General features: G+C 41.5%; 1 protein-coding gene across 1 annotated transcript in view; it reads left to right on the forward strand.

Annotated features, from left to right (window-relative positions):
- The first annotated feature begins 17,371 nt into the window (after window positions 1-17,371).
- The window catches only part of LOC118454872 (uncharacterized), a 30,793-nt gene continuing 21,044 nt past the window's right edge, over window positions 17,372-27,120 (forward strand). Inside the window, exons 1-11 of the mRNA XM_087836814.1 lie at window positions 17,372-17,760; window positions 18,481-18,927; window positions 22,143-22,397; window positions 22,481-22,729; window positions 22,866-23,123; window positions 23,603-23,905; window positions 24,006-24,275; window positions 24,397-24,480; window positions 24,627-24,689; window positions 25,110-25,193; window positions 26,203-26,273. Of these exons, the coding sequence (XP_087692940.1) occupies window positions 17,516-17,760; window positions 18,481-18,927; window positions 22,143-22,397; window positions 22,481-22,729; window positions 22,866-23,123; window positions 23,603-23,905; window positions 24,006-24,275; window positions 24,397-24,480; window positions 24,627-24,689; window positions 25,110-25,193; window positions 26,203-26,273 (2,329 nt within the window). The 5' untranslated portion in view covers window positions 17,372-17,515. The remainder of the gene's footprint in view (window positions 17,761-18,480; window positions 18,928-22,142; window positions 22,398-22,480; window positions 22,730-22,865; window positions 23,124-23,602; window positions 23,906-24,005; window positions 24,276-24,396; window positions 24,481-24,626; window positions 24,690-25,109; window positions 25,194-26,202; window positions 26,274-27,120) is intronic.

A 27,120-nucleotide genomic window follows, 5' to 3' on the forward strand; every position in this document is an offset into this window, starting at 1 on the left:
TTCGGGAGGCTGAGGTTGATTCTTATTTCAGCGCTTTTGAGCGTATAGCAGCCGCATTGAATTGGCCTAAGGAGTTTTGGGCGCTGCTACTCTGGTGTAAGTTAATCGGCAAGGCTCCAGAAGTATGTACTAGCCTTTCCGTTAACGACAGCCTCCAATATGATATTGTGAAAAAATCCATTCTGCACACGTTTGAACTTGTCCCTGAGGCTTACTTTCAGAAATTTTGTAAAACTGAAAAGACCGCTGATCAAATTTTTGTGGAATTTGCCTGTGAGAAACATCACTTGTTTGAACACTGGATCCAAGCAAGCAAAGTGAAGGATTAAAGGAAGTGCTTCTTTGAGAAGAATTTAAAAAGTGTCTCCCTGATCAGTTAGTTGTTTATTTAAATGAGCAGAAGGTGACGTCCCTGGCAAAAGCAGCAGTTTTAGCGGACGAATTTCCCCTCACACATAAAACCATTTTCCTAGCTGGGGTAGCACGAGAAGTGAGGGGAAGCCAGGAAAAGAGAATAAAATCTCCTAAACAGGCCTGAAAGGCGAGACAGGAGGAAACTGAAGGCGGGAATGTTTTTATTGCCATGAGTCTGGTCACCTGATTGCCCGTTGTCCTGCGCTGTGGAAGAAAGAGCAGCGCAGAGGGTCTAAGGGACCCGTGGGGCTCATTAAAGTAGTTTCCCCACTTATATGTCCTGATCGAACACAGGGGTGTAACCCAGAGATGGAGGTAGAGTCACGTTTTAAAACATTCCTTTCCCAAGGCTTCGTTTTGGTGACAGGAGAAGAGAAGGACAGGGTTCCTATCACTATTCTCCGAGACACCGGGGCACATCAGTCTTTTATGTTAGATGATGTGTTGCCACTGTCGGATAAAACTGCCTACCACACAGATGTGTTAGTGTGGGGAATTGAAATGAGTGTTCTTTGTGCACCACTCCACCGGGTATGTCGCCGTAAGACAACAGTTGCCGTTTAAAGGTGTGTTATTTATTTTGGGCAATGATTAGGCCGGAGGGAAAGTTTTTCCACCACCTGAAGTGATGGATACCCCTGTTGCTACCACCTCAGATGTTATTGATCTGAAAGCGACAGTGTTTCCCGTTTGCACTGTTACGCGGGCGCACACATTTGCTGATGTCGTTAGTATCGCAGATACGTTTGTGGCTATGGAGCAAAAGCCTTTTGTAGGGGAGAAAGACCGTATGAAACAGGAACGCAGTTTGATAAATCTAATGCCGGAATTGGGCGGAGATGTGAATAAAGAAGCTTTGGTAAGCACTCAGAAAAATGACAAGTCTTTGAGTTCCTGTTTTGCAGCCGCTGTCACTGCTAGGGAAAGCATCCTTCCTCATTTTTTCCTGCAGGATGGCGTGTTAATGAGGTGGTGGTCCTCAGATCAGCGTGAAACATTGAGTGTTACACAGGTGGTGGTACCATCCCAGCATCGGGATCAGGTGCTAAGCTTAGCACATGACGCCGGCTGGCTGGGCATCTCGGAATAAATAAAACTTATTACCGAGTGCTGCACAACTTCTTTTGGCCTGATTTAACATGTAGCTGCTTACTGTTGGTCTTGTGCCACCTGCAAGTTGGTGGGCAAACCCAATAAGCCTATTCTGCCTGTGCCATTTTCTCCTATTCCAGTAATGGGTGAACCTTTTGAAAAAGTAATACTAGACTGTGTGGGACCGTTGCCGAAAACAAAAGCCGGTCATCAGTATATTCTCACTGTAATGTGTTCAGCAACGAGATTTCTGGAGGCCATTCCGTTCCGTACGGTGAAAGCCAAAGCAGTAATTAAGGCTTTGATCAAATTATTTCTATGTTTGGGTTGCCGAAAATCATTCAAACAGACCAAGGCACCAACTTTATGTCTAAAGTCTTTGCACAGGTTGTTAAATAACTACATGGCAAGCATGTTACATCTATCCCATATCACCCCGAGAGTCAAGGTGCTTTGGAAAGGTTCCACCAAACTCTCAAAGTTATGTTACATAAGTAAGAGTCTGTTTAGAGTCTGGTAAAGAGTGGGATGAGGGTTGCCCCTATTGTTGTTTGCCATTAGAGAGGCTAAACAGCAGTCCGCTGTTTTCGGACATGTGGTCCGAGGCCCTCTCCGACTTATGAGGGAAAAGTGGCGGAGACCCCGGAGGAGCAGTGTAGTGTTCTTAACTACGTGAGTCAGCTTTAAGATAGACATCGGCTAGCGTGGCAAATAGCCGGGGAAAACCTGAAGCAAGTGCAAACTAAAATGAAATCTTAATTTGACAAAAAATCTGTGGATAGAAGTTTTCAACCAGGGGCCAAAGTGTTCATGTCATTGCCTGTGGTGGTGTCCAGTTTACTAACGCAGTTTGCTGGTCCTTACAGTGTTGAACGTAAACTCGACAATAACAACTATGTGATTCGCACTCTAGCTCGGCGGTGAAAAACCAGAGTTTGTAATGTGAATATATTGAAACTGTTCTATCCACTTGAACAAAATACAACAGCGCCTCCAGTGTGCGCTGTTGCCATCCTCCCCGCTTACAAACTGTCGGATAATGGATTATCTGGGAGGGATGACGCAAAGGGAAATAATGCAGAGAGAAGTCAATTATTGCCGAGAGCACGGCTTAGCCGTTCCAAGTGCTAGCGCATGGAGCTCTCCATGTGTGTTAGTGCCAAAGTCTGACAATACTCCTCGATTCTGTACGGATTATCGAACGGTAAATGCGGCCACTAAAGCCGACTCTTTCCCATTACCTTGGATGGATGACTGTGTTGATCAGGTTGGATCCGCTACTTATGTGACCAAATTGAATTGATTAAAGGGAGACTGGCAGGTTCCTTTAACTGCTAGAGCATCTGAGATCTCCACATTCATTACCCTGATCACTTCCTTCAGTATACAGTGATGCCCTTCGGCTTGCGTAATGTGCCAGATTTCAGTGCCTGATGCCTAAGGTTTTGGTCGGGGTACCTAACTGTGATGCCTACTTAGATGATGTGGTCATCTTTTCTGCTTCCTGGAGTGATCATCTCCAAACTTTCTTAACGGTTTTTAAATGTTTTGAGGAAACATTGCTCACCGTAAATCTGACCAAATGTGAGTTCGAAAAGCAACCATCACCTCGGAAAGCAGGTGGGTCAAGGGCGAGTGTGCCCCGTGACCACGAAGGTAGAGGGTATTATTTTGTTTCCGATTCCACAAACAAGGAGGGCGTTATGCCACTTCTCAGGAATGTGTGGCTACTACCGAGGTTTCTGTAAAAACTTTACCTCCGTAGTCACTCCCCTGACTGACCTGGTCAGCCCGACCAAACCCTTCATATGGACTACGGCGTGCCAAACTGCTTTAAAGTCGGTGAAGACTTTATTGTGCAGTGCCCCAGTTTTAGCAGCACCTAACTTTGCATCTCCTTTTAAGTTGGAGGTTGACACCAGCACAACTGCAGTGGGTGCGGTCTTGCTGCAGGCAGATCACCACAGAGTGGACCGTCTGATCTGCTCTATCTTATCCCAGGAAGGCAAGGTAACAAAATCATCTAAAGAAAACTCCATCCTCAAGCATTCATCCTTCACTTCCCCTCCACACACATGAACGATAGGCTGACCGAACAAACTACAGACCACAAAACCAGCCAAAAAACGAGACAAAACGGATAAGCCCCCAAATCATGTTACGATCTGGCTCGGAATGACCGTAACGAGAGCAGGGTATCCCGTGACTTCCCATGCCCAAACAGACACAGCTGCATCATTGGGCTTTTAACAATAATTTATTTATGGCAATGGCACTCAGTACAACGATAGTGGGAGTTTATGATTTCAGGGTGAGCTAAGGCCAACACAACAAACAAAACCCAACCTAAACTTCGGTTCCCCTTTGACCTCTTCAAGAAAACAACAAAAGAAATGACACCGTCTGACCTCCCTGGTCTAACAACACAGGAGAAAATAAGGCTTCCCAAAATAATTGGCAGCTCACCCCTACTTGCTCCACACTTCACACACATTCCCGAATTTAACTAATTAGCTATGGCTGCGGCTGCTCCATCTGGACCTGAGGGAAGTGCACGGGAAGTTTTCCACACCCCACACACTGCGGCTCTTCTGTCGTCCTTTTATTGATTCCGTCCACAACGGGAGCCAGTTCCATCAAGCCGTTCCTTCCGTCCACCAATCACAGCCGAGCCCCCACACAAGTGAGTTGGCATACATTCATTCAGAAACAAACAAACAACACACGCATGTAACACTGCAAATAATAAAATTATTGTTGGGAATCTGTGCTTTCAATGCAGTGACTGGTAGAGTAATTACTCTTTCATGCCAGGGCTCGCAAAATTTCAAAATCCCTGGTACTCTTCAGTTTTTGGTAGCCCAAAATAAATTTAAGTAGCCCGAATAAAAAAGAGAGCAATTTTTTTCATTGATGCTTTGTTTCCTGTTTTGTTTCCTTTACAATATTATACATTAAAGTATAATATTGTAACGGAAACAAAACATTAATCAAAAAAACACAAATTACAACATTGTATAAAAATTACAATCATCAACTCAAATACTTGGTTCTAATTGAACAGAAATTTCTATGAACTTGTAAGAACTGTGTAGGAGATGAATTGGTCTGTGTCAGATCCTGAATTTGAAATTTCCACTGAAGTCACAGGTAAGAGGCAAGTGGAACCAAGATCTAGGCCATTTGCTTTTTGAAGTTTGCAAAGACTGCTAAATTGTGCCAGTGGTAGTTCACTCTTTGCAACAACAGCTGATCTAAACAGATGTCTCAGGTTTATTTTTAGTATGTTATTTGCAGTTGGTGTTGGTTCTGGGAAAGATATTGCAGACTGAGCAATAATGCATTTCTCATGGGTTCTAATGGGGGCCTTTCTTAAAATTACTGGTCCCAGTAACAAAGGCGCTTGTCGACTCAGAAATCGAGGGAAAACCAACAACACACCCGGCAGAACATTATGTTATTTACACGGGTGCACATAAGTGGTCCGCATGTGCGCATTCGCTGTCAAAATGAAAGACGCGCACCAGATAAGACGTTGCAACGCGCGTTTGCGTCCATATAAAAGGCTGTTTTTGTCCGCTAGAGTGGGATTTTCACGGCACATTCTGCACCACATCTCTGTGCGTTCATCATTTGTTTGAAGCCAGCTCACCTCCTGCAACCACTTTTCCGAGAATACGCGCTTTTTTTGTGGTTCGGACTCCTTCTGACATTTCTTTGGAGGTGGAGGAACACCAAAGTAATTGCTTAAAGGAGCTTGCTTCTTCAACATCTTTAAGAGTTCTAAACAAATGTCTGTCCTCCTCCAGAAAATCTTATGTACGCAAACACGCGTTGCAACTTCTTATCTTGTGCGCTCTTTTTATTTTGACAGCGAATGCGCACCTGCGGACCACTTATTTATGGTTATTTAGCTCGTCATATTGCAGCCACAGAAATTCTTTTGTCCATGAAACCATAAAGCTGCACTTTCTTTTTGCCTTATAGTCTGATTTGTCATAACTTTTCCGTTTTGTGGTAAGCTTTTCTTTGGCTGTCACTTCTTCACCCTGATGTGTCTTATTTGTCTCAGCAGAACTAAAATATACATCCTGCTGCTTTTACACACGCACTCACGCTCAGCGATTCTCTGCACGATCAAACTCTCACACGTTTAAGCTTGCTGCAGGAGATTTCACTTGTCATGTTTGCATAGTAAGCTAACGATTGATAAGACGATGTCAGAGGAATTGGTGCGCAAATTATCATCACTCACCAATCAGTACTGTCGCTCTCTATACACAGTTCGCGCGATTGCAAAGTGAAAGCAAAAAACAAGCGCAAATTCTGGCTCACCGATGCCAATGACATAATTACCCAGATACATTTCCGAAAGAATGCAAAAGCATTGACATATCTTTTTCCTTCCTATTGCCGGGCTCACACTGTGCGATTTTTGGCCCATTTTGAGCCGATTTTTGAGTCGTGCGACCGTTTTGGCGATCGGCCCGATTTTGGCCTTCATCGTGCGTCGTGCATCGTGTAGTATACGTGGGGTAACGAGAAGCGATTAACACCTCACGACCAGCTCCCGATCATCAATCGCTTGGTCGTGAGGATTTCAACCATGTTTGAAATCCTCGCGACCGTCGTGAGGATGTAGTTTCTCACACTGCGCACGCGCAAACACAAATGTCAGCGAAAAAGACGGCGCAGCACGGCAGTGCAACGTGTGATCTGGACACAAGCGATGGAGGCATTTGTAGAACTTTGGAAAGCTCATCCGAGCCTTTTCGATGTGGCCTCACAAAATTATCACGAACACAACAACCGTGAAAATAGTTGGATGGACATTGCTGCTCAATCACAGCTGCCTGATCAATGTTTTTCATTAGCAATTTAGCAAAGTTGATGGCGGTGGTGTGCGTGTCTGTGTGAGTGAAAGACAGAGAGGGAGAGCGAGCGACAGAATTTCTGTTATAACCTTCATTTTATGGACGCACAGTGTGAGCACTCGGGTCGCATCAGAGCATCGGGCCGTATAGTGTTAGACCCTGCATCGTGACCTACGAACTTTTAACCCCTGCGAGTCAATCGTGCAGTTTGAGCAGGAGCTGAATCGCGCGACTGACAAAATCGCACAGTGTGAGCCCGGCATAAGATAGCCCAACGGGCAGGGCAGAGATAGATTTTGGTAGCCCAACTGGAGAAATTGCTAGCCCCGGGACGTCGGGCTAGCGATTTTGCGAGCCCTGCATGCAGTGGGTGGCAGTGAGTAGCACATTATGACCTTGTTAAGTTAAGACAATAGAAATAGTGATGCGTGTGGTATGTGGCAGTTGCAAGACGTACAACAAAGATGGATGAATATTTGAAAAAAAAAAAAACCCTGCAAACTCCGAACTGGGCCCTGGACAAAATTCAAAGAAGAGCCTAGCATGAGTGGTAGTCAAAAGAAAGCTAAATCGGTGAGCTTGAAGCAATACAGCAAAAGTTATCTTTCGTTTTGATTTACTTTCACTGGAGATCTGACTGCACCAACTCCGTTATGTTTGGTGTGTGAGGAAAAGCTCTCAAACAGTGTAATGGTCCCATGCAAGCTTTAACGTTATCTCCACACAAAACATTCCCCACTTCAAAAGAAGAACACAGACTATTTTGTTCGCCTGCGTGAAGACACTGAGAAATGGCTAACTTTAATGAGAAAAAAACACAAAGGTGTCTGAAAGAGCTCTCAAAGCTAGCTACTTAGTAGCTGAACTTATAGCCAAATCCAAAAAACGACACACAGTAGCAGAGACTTTAATCCTACCTACCTGCAAAGCCATTGTGAATGAGATGCTTGACCCTGATGCGGTTAAAGAAATAGCCAGAGTCCCGCTCTCAGATAACACAATTGCCAGACGTATCGATGACATGTCTGCAGACATTGAAAGTTTGGTTTTGGAGAAGTTTGCGGTGCAACTTTATGAGTCTACGGACATAAGTGGACATTTCCAACTCTTGGCCAATGTGTGTTTTGTGGATGGAGACTCTATCAGAGAAGACTTTCTATTTTGCAAGGTACTACCAGAAAAAACAACAGGAGAGGAAAGTTTTTGGGTTACATCTGAATATCTTGAACAAGGAGGAATTAAGTGGAAAAACTGAGTGTCTGCATTGATGGAGCAGCAACTGTGGTTGGGCGCACCAAAGGTTTCGTTAGCAGAGTGAAAGCGGTACACCCAGATGTTATTGTTACGCACTGTTTTCTGCAGCATGAGGCGCTCGTTACCAAGACTTTACCAGCAGACCTAGCTCCTGTGTTGGATGATGTTGTGTGCATGTAAACTTCGTCAAGACAAGACCTCTGAAAAGCCGCATATTTGCATCTCTATGCCAAGAGACACTCTGAATTCAATCATCCCTAATTCTGCAGACAATCCTATCTCTCAACATGTGTTGTAACATGTTGCCACAGTTACAATCTTGTGCCAGGTGACGCGGCTCCGCTACATATTCCATGACAGTTTCATATGGCTTGCGGAAGCGAGAGTCGAATTTATACCTTTGCACAGTTTCACTGGGCTCTGGATCAAAGTAATTATTCTTCAGAAGTACCAGCTCTTGGAAGGTTTTGTCTTTCAGCTTGGCCAGGCTGAGAAGGTTTCACATCAAGCTGTAGGTCGCTGCTCTGACGACACTTATAGCTCTTTGCTTTTCTGCTTGATCCAGTTAGCTGTGAAAAACTGCTTGAGTATTTCCATATGCTCATCCCAAGTCTGATTCTTTGGATCGAATGCTGCTACCATGCCAATTATAGCCATTTTCCGCTTCAAATTACTGCCTTCTATTTTCAGTGGAAAACTCTTGCATTCATTGAAAGCTAGCGAAATCTGTAACTGACTCCTATCACTTTGTTCTTTTTTTGTGTGTCCAATTGCCCACTTCCTTCCCCCTAAACGTCCTCATTGCCAAAATAATGTTGCATCTTCAAAAAACAAAAATGGAATCACTGAACCACACACGGGGAGTATAGCTGCTTCTCATTTACTAAACCCTTGTAGTCACTTGTTTCAGGCACAACTGTTTACATGTACCTAACTTGCAGAACTCTCATCTTCTAGATCATAGCTCAAGAGTTGGGAGTTCGCCTTGTAATCGGAAGGTTGCTGGTTTGAGCCCCGGCTTGGACAGTCTTGGTCGTTGTGTCCTTGGGCAAGACACTTCACCCGTTGCCTACTGGTGGTGGTCAGAGGGCCCGGTGGCGCCAGTGTCCGGCAGCCTCGCCTCTGTCAGTGTGCCCCAGGGTGGCTGTGGTTACAATGTAGCTTACCATCACCAGTGTGTGAATGTGTGTGTGTGAATGGGTGGATGACTGTGTAAAGCGCTTTGGGGTCCTTAGGGACTAGTAAAGCGCTATACAAATACAGGCCATTTACCATTTACCATTTCTCCATTACCATTCAGGTCCAGTCCAAAAAGGCTAGGCAGCGCCTGTACCATCTTTGACAACTGAGGAAGTTCGGGGTCTCTCCAGTGATCCACAGGATTTTCTATGCAGGTACTGTGGAGAGCATCCTCACACAGACAATCACATCCTGGTATGTGAATAGCTGTGTTAAGGACCAAAAAGTTATTCAGAGAGTGATCAATGCGGCAATGCTCTCCCATCCCTACAAGACATTTACACCAGGAGATGTTGGTCCAGAACAGTTCAGATATTAAAGGACCTATCCCATCACAGCAACAAACTGTTCCAACTTCTGCAATCAGGCAGAAGATTCCGTCTGCACCATCCGAGCAAAAAACGGGGAGGCTCAAGAGGATCTTCTACCCTCAGGCCATCCGAGTCCTAAACCAGAACTTAATGTATATAATTCACTACTTACTGTATATAATGTCCTCTTTATGCATAATTGAAGAGCATTTCCGGAAACATTTCATTTCACTGCGTGTTGTACTCATATAACTATGCATGTGACAAATATCTTGAATCTTTTAAGAAACCATATATTCTTAACTGGATGATTGTAAAATGGAGTTAATATAAATTCAGCTTAAAGCATAAAAGGTTTAAAAAACGGAGTTGCGATGAATATGGTTCATAAAAAAAATATAACATGTATGGCATAGATTTGGAGTAAGTTTCCAACATCAGTGTAGATCTTGCTGAAGAATGGCTGAGCTGTTAACAGTCCAGAACAAATAAATGAGTGAATTAATAAATAATCATTGACATGAGCATGTGACACAGACGTTTAAAGAGATTACTACGCAAGTCACTAAGACTCGCAGTGTGCTGAGTAAGTAGTGAGGATGTAAAATGAGAAAATGCATAGCACTTTAAAAACCAGAGTTGCAAGTTTATTTGCAAAAAAACAAAAAACAAAACATGCAATGAACAAAGAATATAAAATCAATAGACACAGGGGAAAAAAGTCAAAGCCTGAAGATAAATTATAAGTGCACTTGACACATCAATTTAAAACAAAGCCGAGCAGTGCTAGGATCAAAAGCAACATCAAAAATAAAACAGTGGCTCAATAATTAAGCATGAAATAAAACTGTGGAAAAGAAAATTCTACAATCATTCTTAATTAATAATTTAAAATTAAGCAGTTGTGTGTGTGTTTGTTTTAAATGCAGTTTTAGTCCCTCCCCACTTTAAACCAGCTTGTTTGACACAGGATGTGATCAGTGGGACACCAATCTAAGGTAAATTAGTGTTGGGTGGAGATCAAGTCTGTTTCTTTTGGCATGCTTTATATTTAATAGTCTGAATCTTTGAAATGAAATATATTTTGTTTAAATCCAGGAAATAAAGAAAACATAGCTTGTACATCTCAGTCAGCAGTGGAGTACGTCAACCTGGTGAGAACATTAAAGGGGCTCACTACTGTGATTGTGGAGAATCTGTACCAGAGAGGAGTTTTCTCAGAGGAAGAAGCCAGTGATATAAAGACAGAGGGTAGCGACTTTGACAAAAGCAGAACTGTGGACTCTGTCATAAAAAAGGGGAAGCAGCTTGCTATGAGTTTCTCAGGATTATTGACATAACAATAAAGAGATCCACAGAAAGCTCACAGTCTGTTCTGGAAAATACAGAGACAGACTCTTCTTTGAAAGACAAATTTGACCTGAACTACTGGATCAGCTGCTTTTCCTTCAAGGAGGACACCAACATGGATGTAACATATTTACAAGGTATTTTTAAACAAACTGAAGTCCGTGGCATAATTTCATGTGAACACACTCATTTAAAATGCAGTGTTGTTCAGTGACACATGAGTTAAATCACTAAATTACTTTTTTATTAATTTCTCCTTACTTTCAGGCCCCAGTCCGTGCCACAGATACCAGCAAAAGCTGAAATCAGAAACTCAGAAGATTTCAGAAAGATCATGGATCCAAAGTAAAGCAGTCCTGTTCAACAAGGAGACATCTTTGTCGTACACTTCACTTGTGTTAGACACACAAGGACAGGCTTCACCATCCAAAATAAAAAAGTCAAAGATCAAGAAAAGCAGGAAGGTTCGTACTAAAAAACTAAAGGCCTACATACCTGAGGACAAACAGGAAACTTCCCCCAGTGAACTGCTGAAAACGTATAAAAGAAAAATCATTTTGGTAGGAAAACCTGGAATTGGGAAAACGGCTGTGGTCCATCAGATGTTGAAACTATGGTCAGAGAAAGACAACAAGGATCTAGATTACATGTTTTACTTTGATATGAGAGAAACACCCAACATCACAGAGGTCCATAAACTGGAGGATCTTCTCTTCAGTGTGTTCAATGAACCAGATGAAGGCAAAGATGAGGTCTTAGAGGATTTAAAGAATAATGCTGACAGTGTTACAATCATTTTTGATGGCGTTACAGATATCCCCTCTACTTCTGTGGTGTTTAAGCTCATACAGAAGAACCTTCTACCTGAAGCAAAGATCATCATCACCTGCAGACCAGAGGTGGAGTCAGCAGACTTCCTGTTAGGTTGGGACTGTCTCAGAGTGGAAGTGAAAGGCTTCAGTGAGCAGGGCTTCAGAGAATACTTATCTAACAATCTGAGTGAGGAACACTTCAACAAAGTTTTGTGTAACTTGGAGTTATTCTCTCTTTGCCACGTCCCCATGTACGCCCTGATGGTGGTTGCCTGCTTTAGTTTTGAGGGCTCAGAGTTCTCTCCACATCCCTGCACAGTTACCGAAATATACCTCAATATCCTCAATTTCTGCATTCAGAGAAATGTTTGCAAGACATCTGAAAATGAAAGCACAAAATGGGATGCAGTACTGTCTTTATCTGAGGCTGCTTTTTGTGCGACAGAAGGAAAAAATGTGAACCCGAAATCACTGCCCAAATTAGAAAGCTGTGCTTATTTAGCTTTTTTGAGCAGGAGTGTATCTCAAGTCAGCTCAACTGCAAAGAAACCCTTGTGTGCCTTTCTCCACTACACTGTTCAAGAGTTTTTTGCGGCACTGTGGGTCTTGAAGGATCCAGAACGGACCAGAAGTGTTGTCCAACAGTGTCTGACTGATGACATCAAACACATGAAACACTTAGTCCCCTTTTTGTGTGGACTGTTAAATGATAAAAACACTGGTTTGCTAGAAAGTCTGATTCCTTCTCAGCAGCTCAGAGAAACATCTGGCTGGTTCTTCAAACACTTGGTGACCACCTTTGTAGATCGTAGTGACACTGAGGACTGTGAAATAGACTTGCTGTTCTTATGTCAGTGTCTCTATGAGTCTCAGTCTGCTAAAGCCTGTGTTTATCTTCTGGATAAACTGGACTACTGTCTTGATCTGAGTGGGGAGGCTCTCGATCCTCAGCAATGCTATGCTGTGTCCTATATAATCAGCCAGAGTAAGAAGAGGAAAATACAGTTGAACCTGGAAAAGACAAAAGTATCAAAACAAGGAATAAGACCATTACTAGGATGTCTGAGCAAACTCCAAAGGTAAGTAAGAACATATAGTTTACATGTTTGTTTAATCTAAATATCTGTAGACTTTTTGACATTTTCTGACTTTTAATACTAGAAAACATTCTCTGAGGTAGACGAGCTAAAATCACTCCTTAATTTTATGAATATAAGCTAAAGGTCACATAAAATCTACTTAAATTAACTTGCTGTAAGTCTGAAGGTCTCCATGCTTCTTTTTTGCCACATGAAACTGGATGTTGTCGTACAGAAGGAGGAGCCCAGGACCCAGTGCACCAATGCGGGGTCTGACATTGGGTTCAGGAGTTTCATCCTGATACCTTGTGGTAGTCAGGGTGTAGTTGCCTAGCCTATAGAGGGTTGTGCAGATCATTTCTGACCCACCACCAAACCGGTCATTCTGAACGAAGTTACAAACAGCATAATGTTCTCCACAGCTTCTCCAGACCCCTTCATGTTTGTCATATGTGCTCAGGGTGATACTGCTCCCATCTTTGAAAATAACAGGGCACCAGTAGCAGATGGCAAGTGGGTTCTTGGTGCCAGGCAGTAAGGCCCACTAGATGATTTCAGGCCCTGAGGTCTATTTCTGATTGTTTGTTTGGTCAGAGACATTCCCTCCAGGGCCCTGGTGGAGGTTATTTATCTAGGGCACTAGCAGTCTTCATCCTGTTTCTCCTTGCAAAAAGGAGCAGATTCCAGTCCTGCAGATGGGTTAAGGACCTTCTAGGGTCCTGTCCAGCTCTCCTAGGTAACTACCTAACTCTTGGAATCTTCTCTGTGAACTTGGGACTCACCTGGGAGACACAGAAAACCTTTTGGGAATGGCACATATTGATGTGCAATCCTGGAGAAGCTAGACTATCTGTGCAACCTTTGCAGGTTCCAGGTATCTCCTCATGCTACCCGTAGTGACACTGACCCTATCCAAATGCAGAGTTAGTGAAAAGATTGACAGGAAAAGATAAGGAGGAGAAAAAAGTAAGTGAGCTCCACTTGTAAAACTATTCCTCTTTTAAAGGTTGTCTCGTTGTTCCCCAAATAACAGTTTTTTATAAGATGGTTGCCTAAGATGAGCATAAGAACTTGGGGGAAACGTTCAAGTGATATCAGGATAATAATATTAAGAATATTTTTCTAACTCTCTGTGAAACAATAATTAACTATTGATACATTAAATATGTTAGTGTGCCTAAAAAAAAAAAAAAAAAAAAAAAAAAGACTGACCAAGGATCATAACACAAGATTGCAGATTTTTAAGTCAGTGGCCAAACTAAGGGTAAGCAAAAATTACAAAGTACAAACTAAAGTTCTGTGCATTAGTCTGTACCCTAGGGGAGTCCAACTTCAGGCCTCAAGGGCCAGTATCCTGCAGGTTTTAGATATCACCCTGGGTCAACACACCTGAATAAAATGATTAATTCATTACCAGGCCTGGAGAACTTAAAGACATGTTGAGGAGGAATTTAGCCATTAAAATCAGCTATGTTGGATCAAGGACACATGTAAAACTTGCAGGACACCAGCCCTCGAGGCCTGGATTTGGACACCCCTGCCTGTACATGTTAACAGCACACTTGTGGTGAATCTGAGTTGTCTATGCAGACTCTTGCAGTTGAGTCTTGGTGTTGAGATGTGGAAACTAGAATGAAAAAAGCAAACATTTTAATTCAGTTTAGGCAATAACAAACATACTTACCTATTTTGTGGACTCTTATTTTCTTGGCTTTTTTTTTGTTTTAAAACAACTGTCAAGAGACTTGATGGTTGTTAACATCTCATTACTTGTCAATTAATATGAAGCTCTCCAATAAATTTCCAGTTCCCAGTTATCATGGCAGCTTTGGACCATTTGTCTTCTCAGCGAGGTGGAGGTGGATTACATCAGCTTACTTTACTTTGCTGAAAACCAGCTGCACCTTTCAGTAAACAGTCAGCCACAACTCTATAACCGAGCTGGAAAAGTCCTGCAGAAAAGTGCAGAGAAGGTTAAAGTCTGCCTCCACTGGGATCACAGAAGTTCCGTTGACCAATCTGTCAGCGAGTTTCTCTTACAGTGTTTACCCAACATCCACTCACTCAGGTATACTGCTTATATGCATAATTATCTAGTTATGCCCACATCTATATTTCATCTGTCTTTAACTTCGAATGTGTCATTCAGAAATTATTACATTGAATTAAAACTCTGACTTTAAAGATTTTTCTGATCTCTTGATGAATCTCATCAATAGAGCAGCAGAGGGAACAAAACATTGAGCATGATGATGATGGTAGCAGCTCTATAGTGAGCAGCAGATGTAAATTTCAGGCAATAGTCTTCATCATTTTGTGTGTCCACCTGCAGATGTAGAAGATGTGTTAGAGCAGGATGAGTGTTTGTGTAGCAATAGTGTAAAACAGTGTTCAGCTGCTCTGATGGAAGATGTGTTCATCACTGAATTTTTCCCTATTATTGTTCCAGTGTTGATACAAAGACATCAGATGAAGACAGAATGAGGTTCTTTGGGAATCTGTTCTGTGCAGCAGCAGAGAGAGAACAGCAGACAGGAGAGAAGATACTGGAGCTGTTATCATCAGTGTGCACATATCAAACATTCCCTTTTGATGATACATACATAAATGACGATATGAAGAAATATCAATCAGACTTCCTGTTGGATCTGTGCTCGCATATGAAGGACTATGAGACTAAAACAGGCTTGAGTGTCCTTCCATCATTACAGTCAGTTTTTTCAGCTCCTGCAGTCTGGTCCATAAACCTCTCAGAGAGAAAGACCTCCATCCTCCTGGAAGTGCTGAAACTCCAACCAGAGAAGAAACAAGTGGAGCTGACACAATACACTCATAAAAAGAGTAAAATTAGGAGTTTCCTGCAGTGTCTGCCTTATATCTCACAGCTCAGGTAAATTAAATCTTCTTCACATGAGTCAAATATCTATAAGTAAAGATGTGCTGTGACAAGAAGTGATGGAAATATTTGAAGCTCCATAAGTTGTAAAGTGATGATTTTGTCTTGTGCTGTTTGTTTGTCATCAGCTTCATATTTGTGACTTTATCTACATGGATTATATTGTAAATGTATTCAGACGCTGTCATATTTCAGAGGGAAACGTGCTCAGTGCACCACTGTGTTTCACTGACTTGTTCAGCTGTTTGTTGCTATGAAGTTTCATATTTTCTATAAATCTCAGATGAAACAGGATCTAAAATAAAGAAGTTCTCATCAGAAACGTTGAATTTGATTTAAATTTGATAGGTGTAGAAATTATTTGATTTCATGTTAAATTCAATAAGCTGATGTAAGTTGTGTGGATGAAGGTGAGCATGTGACTGAGCTCATGCAGCAGAGAGGAGAGTGTTGGAGTGCACACATGTGTTTGATGGAAACTTGCATGTTTGACCTGCAGCAGAATCATGAAATGATGTGAAGAAGAAGAAGAAGAACGTAGCTCAGTGCTAACAAGTCAGTTCTGTTTAAAGCTGCTCTTTAAACAACAACAACGTGACATCAAATGTTTAAAGTCAAGGTTCAAACTGTTTGTGGCTTTTTGAAAATGAGAGCAGCTTCAAAATCAAAGCAGCTGTGAACCATCTCAATGCTGCAGTGATACAGCCAGAAACATCCTTTACACCTGAATCCATCATCGCCATGGAAACAACATAAAGGCAAACTCAATGAGTCCTTCAGTGAAGTAACTCAGTAAATGAATGAGTTACATGAAGCTGCACTTTATCTCCTGACTTTGTTGACCTTTACTGAGCATGATGATGATGATGATGATGGTAGCAGCTCTATAGTGAGTGTGTGGTTGTATTTATGCACCTTAGATCTAATCATCACTAACCGTTTCCTTCTTATCGTTCCAGTGTTGATGCTTGGTGGCCACACAAAGAAAAAATCAGGTTCTTTGTGAATCTGTTCTGTGCAGCAGCAGAGAGACAACAGCAGACAGGAGAGAAGATACTGGAGCTGTTATCATCAGTGTGCACATATCAAACATTCCCTTTTGATGATACATACATAAATGACGATATGAAGAAATATCAATCAGACTTCCTGTTGGATCTGTGCTCCCATTTGAAGGACTGTGAGACTAAAACAGGTTTGAGTGTCCTTCCATCATTACAGTCAGTTTTTTCAGCTCCTGCAGTCTGGTCCATAAACCTCTCAGAGAGAAAGACCTCCATCCTCCTGGAAGTGCTGAAACTCCAACCAGAGAAGAAACAAGTGGAGCTGACACAATACACTCACAAAAAGAGTAAAATTAGGAGTTTCCTGCAGTGTCTGCCTTATATCTCACAGCTCAGGTAAATGAAATCTTCTTCACATGAGTCAAATATCTGTAAGAAAATATGTGCTGTAAAAATAGTGCTGAGCTGCCCCTTCAGCCTCCACAGCATTGCCCTGCAGCGAAGCCAAAGACCACACCTCTGGCACACATCTCTATGCTGCAGTGATACAGCGTGATACATCCTTTATACTTCAACTGATCAGTGCCATGGAAACAACATGAAATCAAACTCAATGAGCCTTACAGTGAAGTAACTCAGTAGATGAATGAGTTACATGAAGCTGCACTTTATCTCCTGACTTTGTTGAACTTTACTGAGCATGATGATGATGGTAGCAGCTCTTTAGTGAGCAGCAGATGAAGATTTCAGACAGCAGAGAGTCTTCATCACTTTGTGTGTCCACCTGCAGATGTAGCAGATGTGTTAGAGCAGGATGAGTGTTTGTGTTGTAAGAGTGTAAAACAGTGTTCAGCTGCTCTGATGGAAGATGTGTTTAACATGGAGCTTCATTATGTACAGGAAGGACGAGATGGAGTCCATCAGTAGTGTGTGTTTGTTTTTATGCAGCTGAGATCAAATCATCACTAAATGTTTCCTTCTTATTGTTCCAGTGTTGATTTTGAGGATTCAGATGAAGAAATCAGGTTCTTTGTGAATCTGTTCTGTGCAGCAGCAGAGAGAGACAGCAGACAGGAGAGAAGATACTGGAGCTGTTATCATCAGTGTGCAGATTTGATAAATTCCCTTTTGTTGCCATTGATGATGATGATGATGATTTGGAGAAATATCAGTGCTATCTCCTCCTGGATATGTGCTCTGACGTGAAGGACTATGAGACTAAAACAAGCTTGAGTGTCCTTCCATCATTACAGTCAGTTTTCCAGTCAGCTCCTGCAGTCTGGTCCATAAACCTCTCAGAGAGAAAGACCTCCATCCTCCTGGAAGTGCTGAAACTCCAACCAGAGAAGAAACAAGTGGAGCTGACAGGCTGCTCACATGAAGAGAGTGAAGTGAGGAGTTTCCTGCAGTGTCTGCCTTATATCACACAGCTCAGGTAAATGAAATCTTCTTCACATGAGTCAAATATCTATAAGTAAAGATGTGCTATGAAAAGAAGTGATGGAAATATTTGAAGCTCCATAAGTTGTAAAGTGATGATTTTATCTTGTGCTGTTTGTTTGTCATCAGCATCATATTTGTGACTTTATCTACATGGATCATATTGTAAATGTATTCAGACTCTGTCATATTTCAGAGGGAAACGTGCTCAGTGCACCACTGTGTTTCACTGACTTGTTCAGCTGTTTGTTGCTATGAAGTTTCATATTTTCTATAAATCTCAGATGAAACAGGATCTAAAGTAAAGAAGTTTCTCATCAGAAAGGTTGAATTTGATTTAGATTTGATAGGTGAAGAAATTATTTGATTTCATGTTAAATTCAATAAGCTGATGTAAGTTGTGTGAATGAAGGTGAGCATGTGACTGAGCTCATGCAGCAGAGAGGAGAGTGTTGGAGTGCACACATGTGTTTGATGGAAACTTGCATGTTTGACCTGCAGCAGAATCATGAAATGATGTGAAGAAGAAGAAGAACGTAGCTCAGTGCTGACAAGTCAGTCCTGTTTAAAGCTGCTGTCATGGAAGATGTGTTTAACCTGGAGTTTCATTATTACAGGACGGAAATGGACAAAATGAAGTCCATTAGTAGTTTGTGGTTTTATTTATGCACCTTAGATCTAATCATCACTAAACGTTTCCTTCATATCGTTCCAGTGTTGATGCTTGGTGGCCACACAAAGAAAAAATCAGGTTCTTTGTGAATCTGTTCTGTGCAGCAGCAGAGAGACAACAGCAGACAGGAGAGAAGATACTGGAGCTGTTATCATCAGTGTGCACATATCAAACATTCCCTTTTAATAAGAGATACATAGGTGATGATTATATTAAGAAATGTCAGTGTGATCTCCTGCTGGATCTGTTCTCCCATATGAAGGACTGTGAGACTAAAACAGGCTTGAGTGTCCTTCCATCATTACAGTCAGTTTTCCAGTCAGCTCCTGCAGTCTGGTCCATAAACCTCTCAGAGAGAAAGACCTCCATCCTCCTGGAAGTGCTGAAACTCCAACCAGAGAAGAAACAGGTGAAGCTGACAGGCTGCTCACATGAAGAGAGTGAAGTGAAGAGTTTCCTGCAGTGTCTGCCTTATATCTCACAGCTCAGGTAAATGAAATCTTCTTCACATGAGTCAAATATCTGTAAGAAAATATGTGCTGTAAAAGGAGCAATGGAAGTATCGTATTTGAAGCTCCATAAATGGTAAAGTGATCATTTTGTCTTGTGCTGTTTGTTTGTCATCAGCTTCATATTTGTGACTTCTACATGGATCATATTGTAAATGTATTCAGACGCTGTCATATTTCAGAGGGAAAAGTGCTCAGTTCACCACTGTGTTTCACTGACTTGTTCAGCTGTTTGTTGCTATGAAGTTTCATATTTTCTATAAATCTCAGATGAATCAGGACAACAAGATCTAAAATAAAGAAGTTCTCCAAACCAAAAAACTAAATTTGTTGTTGCAAAGTTTTTGATTAAACTTTGGTACCTAAGAATAGTAATAATTTTGACATATGATAGTGTTAGAGAATTTAGTGAACAGAAGTATTTGACTTGACAGGAAAAAAAAGAAATTAAACGTTTAAAATTTCTTCAGAAAGTTCTCAAGCAAATGGTTAAGTTTTCACTTTATTTTGCTAATTCAAACATTAACATAAATGTTATTAAAATTAATTATTTGCCATAAAATCAATCTACTGGACCCATTTTCCTTATAAATTGCTGTTAATAAATCACATTAAGTGTTAGCACAGCAAGAATATGCTGAAAGAATTTCCTCAATAATTTCCTGAATAAATACTCAGAAAATTTTTAACTTTCTGAGTTAACATTAGTAAATATTGTAAAAATAAAAAGTAAACCTATGGAAATCATGATTATCACCTATGATAATAAAATAATAATAATAATTCCTTTTTAATTAAATGGCACTAGCTGGTAAATGAATATTGCAAACTGTCAAAATTATAATTTAATGTGTCACAATTACTAGACAGACGCTAAACAATTCTATGGCTCAAGACCATGTGCTCCTGTGGCTGATTCATGAGCAATGTTCCCTCTAAGTTGCGCACATGCGCAATCGCGCACCACTGGCACGGTCTCCGCGCACAGAAAATCTGCATTGCGAACAAAAAAAAATCTAACCTGAATTGAAATCAAAATAAATACATTAACAATTCATTCTGTCCTGCAGTGTGAGTCAGTAAGTGACCGTTGACTGGCTGCTCCAGCCAGTGATGCGATTCACATTCATATTTACGCAGCTAATTAACGTCATTGACAGGCTATGACAGCGTCCTTATGTGCCAACACTGGTGTTTTAGCTAGCAAAGTGGCGTGGCTGATGTGGAGTGAAGCCACGTTAATGACAACGTGCACAACCATTGGAGAAGTGAGCAAGACAGAAGGAAAAATTGATGGAAAAAGTGTGGACTTTATACCAGTTTTTAAATTGTGTTGATAGGCCACGTAAAACCAGAGTTATGATAAAAATATATGCAATGTTTGGTTTTCTTCCTGAATACTATTGTTGTTTATATTTACTGAAGAAACGGTAAAAACAGCGTTTTATAAGGAAAACGCTCAAAAGCGCTCTCCGCCTATGAGCAAAAACAAAACCAAAAAAACCCTTTCCTACTAGTGGAAAAAAGTACCATGTCGACTAATCAAAAAATGATATGGCAACATGGCATTTAGTTGTTTAGGAAGGGGGGAGGTTTTAGGAGTGACGGCGGTGTTTTGAGATGTGAGAGATTTGCGACGTTTAGCACAAATCTTGTGAAGTGAGTGTGTAGTGTATTCAGTAGTTTTGTTGTGTGTGTGTGTCAGAACAATGAGGCGACTGCTGAATGTTACAGGTGTTACAGGAGTGATACATCTCCTGTTGTCAGGCCTGCAGGTATCAGGCTGTTGTTCTCCTTTATCTCATAGTGGACAGAAATTATTTTTTGGAGTGGCACAAATAATTTGTGTGGCATCAAATTTGATGCAGAAAAGCTGATTGTTCAGTAAATAGTTTGAAATGTTTATTTAAAAAAACGCCTTGGCTGCATTTTTAGGTAAAGAAGCTGCAAGAAACTTTGTTGTTTGCATAACTCAGTTACTTTTCTGAAGAAGTAACTACATAATTAATTGCCCAACATTGGTCATTATTTACTGTATTTTGCAGACAGAGTTACAGAACTCTCTCCCAGAAAAGCAAAAGGGCTGGGTCTCTCCGCCTATAGCTCAGTTTCAGTTTATATTGCCAACAAACAAGATAAGTGGTGCTTTAAATCCACGACTTGCTGCTATATCAAGGGGAATCCATGAACTTTAATGTTGCTCCCACCCTCCCTGAAGTTTCAGAACTTGCACTAGCATTTAATCAGAGGGACAAATATGAGTATTTTTGTTCTGAATCATTTTTTTAAATGCAATATTTTGTTATTCAATACAAAATTATCCTTTGAAGGAATGAAAACCAGCAAAGTTCAGTCGCATTCTACTAGAAATAAACTATATCCAATGACTTGAATTACATTTTATACGTAAACCATTAAGAGACATCTCAACCATTTGGTATTTAAAAAACTATAGAGTCTATTGAAAAAAAAGTACAAGTGGTTGTGGTTATTACTCACCCAAGTCAATGAGAAATGCAAACAAAAACTTTTCCATTTCATTTTTCTTGGTGTGGTAGTTAAAAGGATAAGATGCTATCCATGTTCTTCCGCTTGTCCATTTCAGGGTTGTGGGGGTTTCAACACCACTGTCCTGTTGCGCCTTCATTACTGATTGACCTCTAGACATCCAAAGATCCAGCCTCCTGCAGCAAGTAGCACCAAGCTGCCTGCTTGCATACTGAAAAATTAGAAGTTTGGGGAAAAAAAAAACAATGTTAAAGAAAGCATGATGTGATTGTCAGTTCTTTGAGTGACAATTTCAGAGATACGGGCTGTCATATTGAAAAAAATGCTTATTATTAGAAATAAACCACTACAAAATGTATTGGGGATGGATTGTTATATTCTGAGTATACCACACCTTCAACCCCCTCACCTAAACTGTTGAAAACTGAACTGCATAATTTTTGGGAGAATATATATGAAAAAAAAAATCCCCTCTCGCTCCTGCAGGGCAATCTTTATCCTTCGAGCTCGGGTCCTCTACCAGGACCCTCTCTCAAGCTCTCAGACACACAACACAACTACACAGTCTGAGGCAGGAAGTGAAATCATGACTCTCTTGTTCTTCTAACACCATTTACCTGCTGTTCACTTTGAATCTTTGGTTCTTGGTATTCATCATTTCTGCTCTTTTGTCTCTTTGATCTTCAGGCTTTCCATCGACATGTCCTTGCTCCTGTTTCAGTGGGTAAGAAGAGGCAGAGTGGTCTGTCCAGTGGCTGTTGAAGAGCTTTCTCTTGTGCCTAAGAAAGCCCGACCATCACAGAGAGTATTGTTGAGGGCTGTCAGTAGTTTGGCTTCCCTGCTGAGATACTGGACAGTCGCAAGGTTAGACCTGACTGAGAGCTGCATCCCTGCTCAGGGTCTCATTACTCTGCTGCTCCATGATGGTCCTCTAACAGTCAAGTAAATGTCTTTCCTGAACATCACAGGCCAAATAAAATGTAATTTTTACTTTAAAGCTTATTTTATATTTATAATCTCTGCAGACTGAGTGAAGAGAGCTTCCAGCAGCTTCTGTGTCTCCTCCATGAAATCCAGGACAAGGACTTGACGTTGTCCTTCTTGAGTAAGGTTGGTGGAGACCTGACCTCCTGCTGTCTGAACTGGGAGCTTCTTTACTATCTGCTGCAGCAGTCGTCAGCTCAGACCATCACTGTGAACCTGAGGAAGAACCTCTTCTTACAGGAGGAAACCACACGTCTGCTTCCCTTTCTGGACAGGATTGTGTTTAAAAGGTGCTGAATGTAGTTTGATCTTTTACCAAACACAGTTTCTGCTGTTTAATCAGGAGGATTTGAAATGCTGTCTCATCTTTAATCAGCAGTTTATGGATCCTTTAAACAAAGTTGGAAATAAACTGTTTGTTTTCAGGCCCAGTCCCAGCTTTGTGATGAGCTCCATCAGAGAGCTCTACAGAGCTCATGACAATCACGCTGTACCCAGTTTACTGAGGTCATTTGGTCATGTGATCAACCTGAGCTGCAGAGAGCTGGACTCAGTGGACTGTGCTGCTCTGATCTTCATCCTCAAACACGGAGACGGAGTCAAACTGAACCTCCTGTGGACCTCCATACCAGCAGAGGGAGTAGAGTCCATCCTCTTCATGCTGGACAAAGTTTCTCATCTCAGGTCAGATATTGGTGGTAAACTTCATGTAATATGAACACATAGGTTAATCTTCTAGGTTAATCTAAACAAGCCCAATCAGACCCATTAAAATCATCTACAACACACTCTTTAACATTTCTGTTAACATGTGGGGCGATTGTGGCTCAAGAGTTGGCAGTTCGTCTTATAACCGGAAGGTTGCCGGTTCAAGCCCCGGCTCGGACAGTCTCAATCGTTGGGCAAGACACTTCACCCGTTGCCTACTGGTGGTGGTCAGAGGGCCCGGTGGCACCAGTGTTCGGCAGCCTCGCCTCTGCCAGTACACCCTAGGGCAGCTGTGGCTACAATGTAGCTTGCCGTCACCTGTGTGTGAATGGGTGGATGACTGAATGTGTGTAAAGCGCTTTGGGGTCCTTAGGGACTAAGTAAAGCGCTATAAAATACAGGCCATTTACCATTTACTCTTTAACATTTGGTATTTTGGCATTTTTTCCTTGCAGTGTTGACAGGAATCAGCTGCTGAGGTTCATCCACTGCTGTGCTGCCTGTGACGTCCAGCAGGAGGCAGCGTCAGGCCTGCTGAGGACTCTGCAGCACAGCTTGGATCTGTCCTGCTCCTCCTGTGTGGAGCTACCAGAGGAGGATCAGCCTGAGCCTCTGAGTCTGACTGCTGATGACTGCAGGGCCGTCTCCACCATCCTGACACACAGCAGCCGGGACACACAGCTCGACCTGCGAGACTGTGAGGTGGAGGACAGCGTGCTGGACCTGCTGTTTCCTGTCCTCCACAGGGTCCGCCTCAGGTGGGAAAGACCACTGAAGACTCTAAACCACAGAGAAGCTCGTTCACACTGGTGCTGTTGCATCCTGATAGTTTCTCTTTGCTCTGTTTGTTCTGTTTAGAGTCAGTAAAACTGTCCTCGTCCAGCTGCTGTCTCTGGTTCCTGTGAACAGTGAGAGGGACACAGTGAGGCGGGCGGTGTCCCTGTGTAGAGCCCTGGGTGGAGAGCTGGATCTCAGTCACAGCACGCTGGATCAGAGGGCCTGTGGAGCTTTGGTCCAGATGCTGGACTCGTGTGAAGGGCTGACAGAGCTGGACCTCAGTCACTGTCAGCTCACTGACCAGCTGCTGCTCCCTCTCATCACACATCTGCACAAAGTCCAAGTCCTGGAGTGAGTGTCACACACTGATCCTTCTCTGGGAGGCACCAATAACCATCAGCCTGTTCAAACACACTACAATAATATAATGTGCAGCGATCACTTAGAGCCACTTGTTGTGTTTGTGTTACAGTCTGAGTCACAATCAGATCACTGATGCTTCGACTGATGTGTTACTGCAGCTGCTCTCCATCAACCCCTCCATCGACTGTGTGCGGTGAGCCAACATGAATCAGTCTCCATCAGTGAAGGAGTTTCTCCTCAGACTCTCAGAGGAATCATTCACAGTCTGAGCTCACATGGATTCATGTTGTTCTGTGTCAATGAGTGACGTCTGCTCTCTCTGCTTTGGTCTCTTTCTAGACTCTACAGCAACAACATCGTGCACAGAGCAGCCTTCAAAGAACACAAGCAGTTTGAGATCTGGTGAAGCACTCCTCATCATCGTTAGGGAGGAATTCTTTAACAGTCCTCTGATAATCATTAGATAAAAAATATTGGCTCGAAAGCATCAATACTGTGATCATATTAGTCAGTAGTGTAAGATAGTAAAATCAGGTTAAAGAGGTTTGATAACAATTAGATATTTTTCTTTAATATCATAATTAAGAATGTGGTTTATATAAAAGCAAAGTTTACATAGTTTTTATCGTTTTTTTCTAAAGTGTTGCAGAGTCTTTATGACTGTCATCCTGACATTTACACAATGGATTGTCTTGTTTTGCTTTATCACAGTGACAAACATATCAGTTGTATCATTACTGTGAGTTTACCTCATTGATTTTATGCATATTTCAGCTAATGTGCAGTAATCAATTAGAGCTACTTGTTGTGTTTGTGTTACAGTCTGAGTCACAATAGGATCACTGATGCTTCGACTGATGTGTTACTGCAGCTGCTCTCCATCAACCCCTCCATCGATTGTGTGCGGTGAGCCAACATGAATCAGTCTCCATCAGTGAAGGAGTTTCTCCTCAGACTCTCAGAGGAATCATTCACAGAATGTAGAATGCCCTAAAAAATAATAACAACAACATATTTGCTTTACCTTGAGACGAGCTTTCAAGCACTTAAGTCAGTTTTTATTCTGAGTTGATCAAAGACATACAGTGGCAGAAACGACAGTCAAAGAGTACAGGGGTACTGAGGAAAAAGTAGAAAAACAAAAGATGCACTTAAGAAAAAACAAACAAAGAAATGTTAAGAAGTCTGTTAGGTACGTCACTTTTAACTTCATTTGCTTCACAATAGTTATGACAGATTCCTAATTAGCTTACTAATCAATGAAGGCAGAGGGAAGTACACAGCTACAGAATCCAAACGTCAGACAAACGTCAACAGGAATCCAAACGTCTGGCCAGTTTCAGAAAACAAACAGGCACTCAGCTGTTTTCGAGGACAAGCATCTATAGCAGAAACCTGAGATTTTTTTAAAAAATTATGCTTTTTAAAAAACCTTTTAAAAGCTCCTGTTCAGGTTCTATGGCATAACTATCCAACTCACTTTGCTCTGTACTAATGTTAGATTGCTGTTGTCACACAAGAATTATTTAAACTCCAGTAATGTCTTAAAGTCATAAAGACCCGGATGAACTCAAATTGCCTGCTTCTAAATTCAGATTAAACTGGTTATTAAAAATCTTAGAAACGTTATATCGAACCAGATACTTTCTCTGGATGGCATTTTCTCTGCCTTCAGTAACACTGTGAGGAATCTTGAAGTAGTTTTTGATCAGCATATGTCCTTCAGTGCACATAATAAAGAAATATGCACAACTGCTTTCTTCCATAATATCTCTAAAATCCTGTCTCAAAGTGATGGTAGGACAGGATACTCTTCACTGGGTCCCTGTTAAATCCAGAATCAGTCTCCTCACATACAAGGTGATGCCATTTAATGTATGCACATTTAAAGTTTGCTTTTCTTGTGTTGTTGTAGATCAGAGGGGGAGCAAACAAAGGAACTGAAAGTGGAGATGCTGGAAATCCAGGCGGCAGCTTCATCAATAGGTACGACTTCAGTAGTTTCTCTCAGAAGATAAGTAAGGAACAAACACGAGTATCTGAGTCTTACAAATGTCAGTTCTTCGCACAAGTGCTGCTGATTGGCTGAGGAAGAGTAAAGTAGACCTGGTGAACCCACAAGAGGCAGACTTGGGCGGGTGTTCACATACAAACTGTGTCTCATCACTGTACATACGCACAGTGATGAGACACTGTCATGGAGAGCCTGGATAATTCAAAGGTAGCAATTTTTAAGTGGAAGTAAGTAGAAAAAAATATTTTTCTCTTAAACAGATCAAAGACAAGGTTTAAAACATCTATTGTGTTTTACTGTATTATTTACTGCAAATAGAAAAAAATAGCTCTATCTACAATTACAAAATTTTATCTGATTGGTGTTTTATTTCATATTATCACAGGGTAACATTTGAATAGTTTAGATTAGTGTACAGTGTTTCCTGTTAGTCCCTTCTATTAAGTGCCCATTTATTTCAACTATATATTCAAATTATAACAAACATTTGAATATATATTTTAGTATGTTCAAGTATATTTAGTAATTAAGTGTGCCTATGCCAAGAGGCAGACTTATTACTATTCATCAGATTTATTCTTCTTCATATTATTATTATTATTATTCTCAATCTTTAAGGCGTTATTTTTGTGCCACTATTCTGAGCGCACGTAAAAAAAATTGAGCGCGCGTAAAAAAAAAAAAATTGCAGGTGCAAGTGTTGCATTTTGAGGAGAAATTTATTTTGAGTGAACAAAATTCATTGCTGCGTGCAAAAAATGTATTTCAGTGTTTGCTATTATCCACACACACACAATAGCCCCTGTCGCTCAGTTTTTG

Source organism: Neolamprologus brichardi, chromosome 23, assembly GCF_056152115.1.
Source record: "Neolamprologus brichardi isolate AB-2024 chromosome 23, ASM5615211v1, whole genome shotgun sequence".
NCBI classification, from domain to species: domain Eukaryota; kingdom Metazoa; phylum Chordata; class Actinopteri; order Cichliformes; family Cichlidae; genus Neolamprologus; species Neolamprologus brichardi.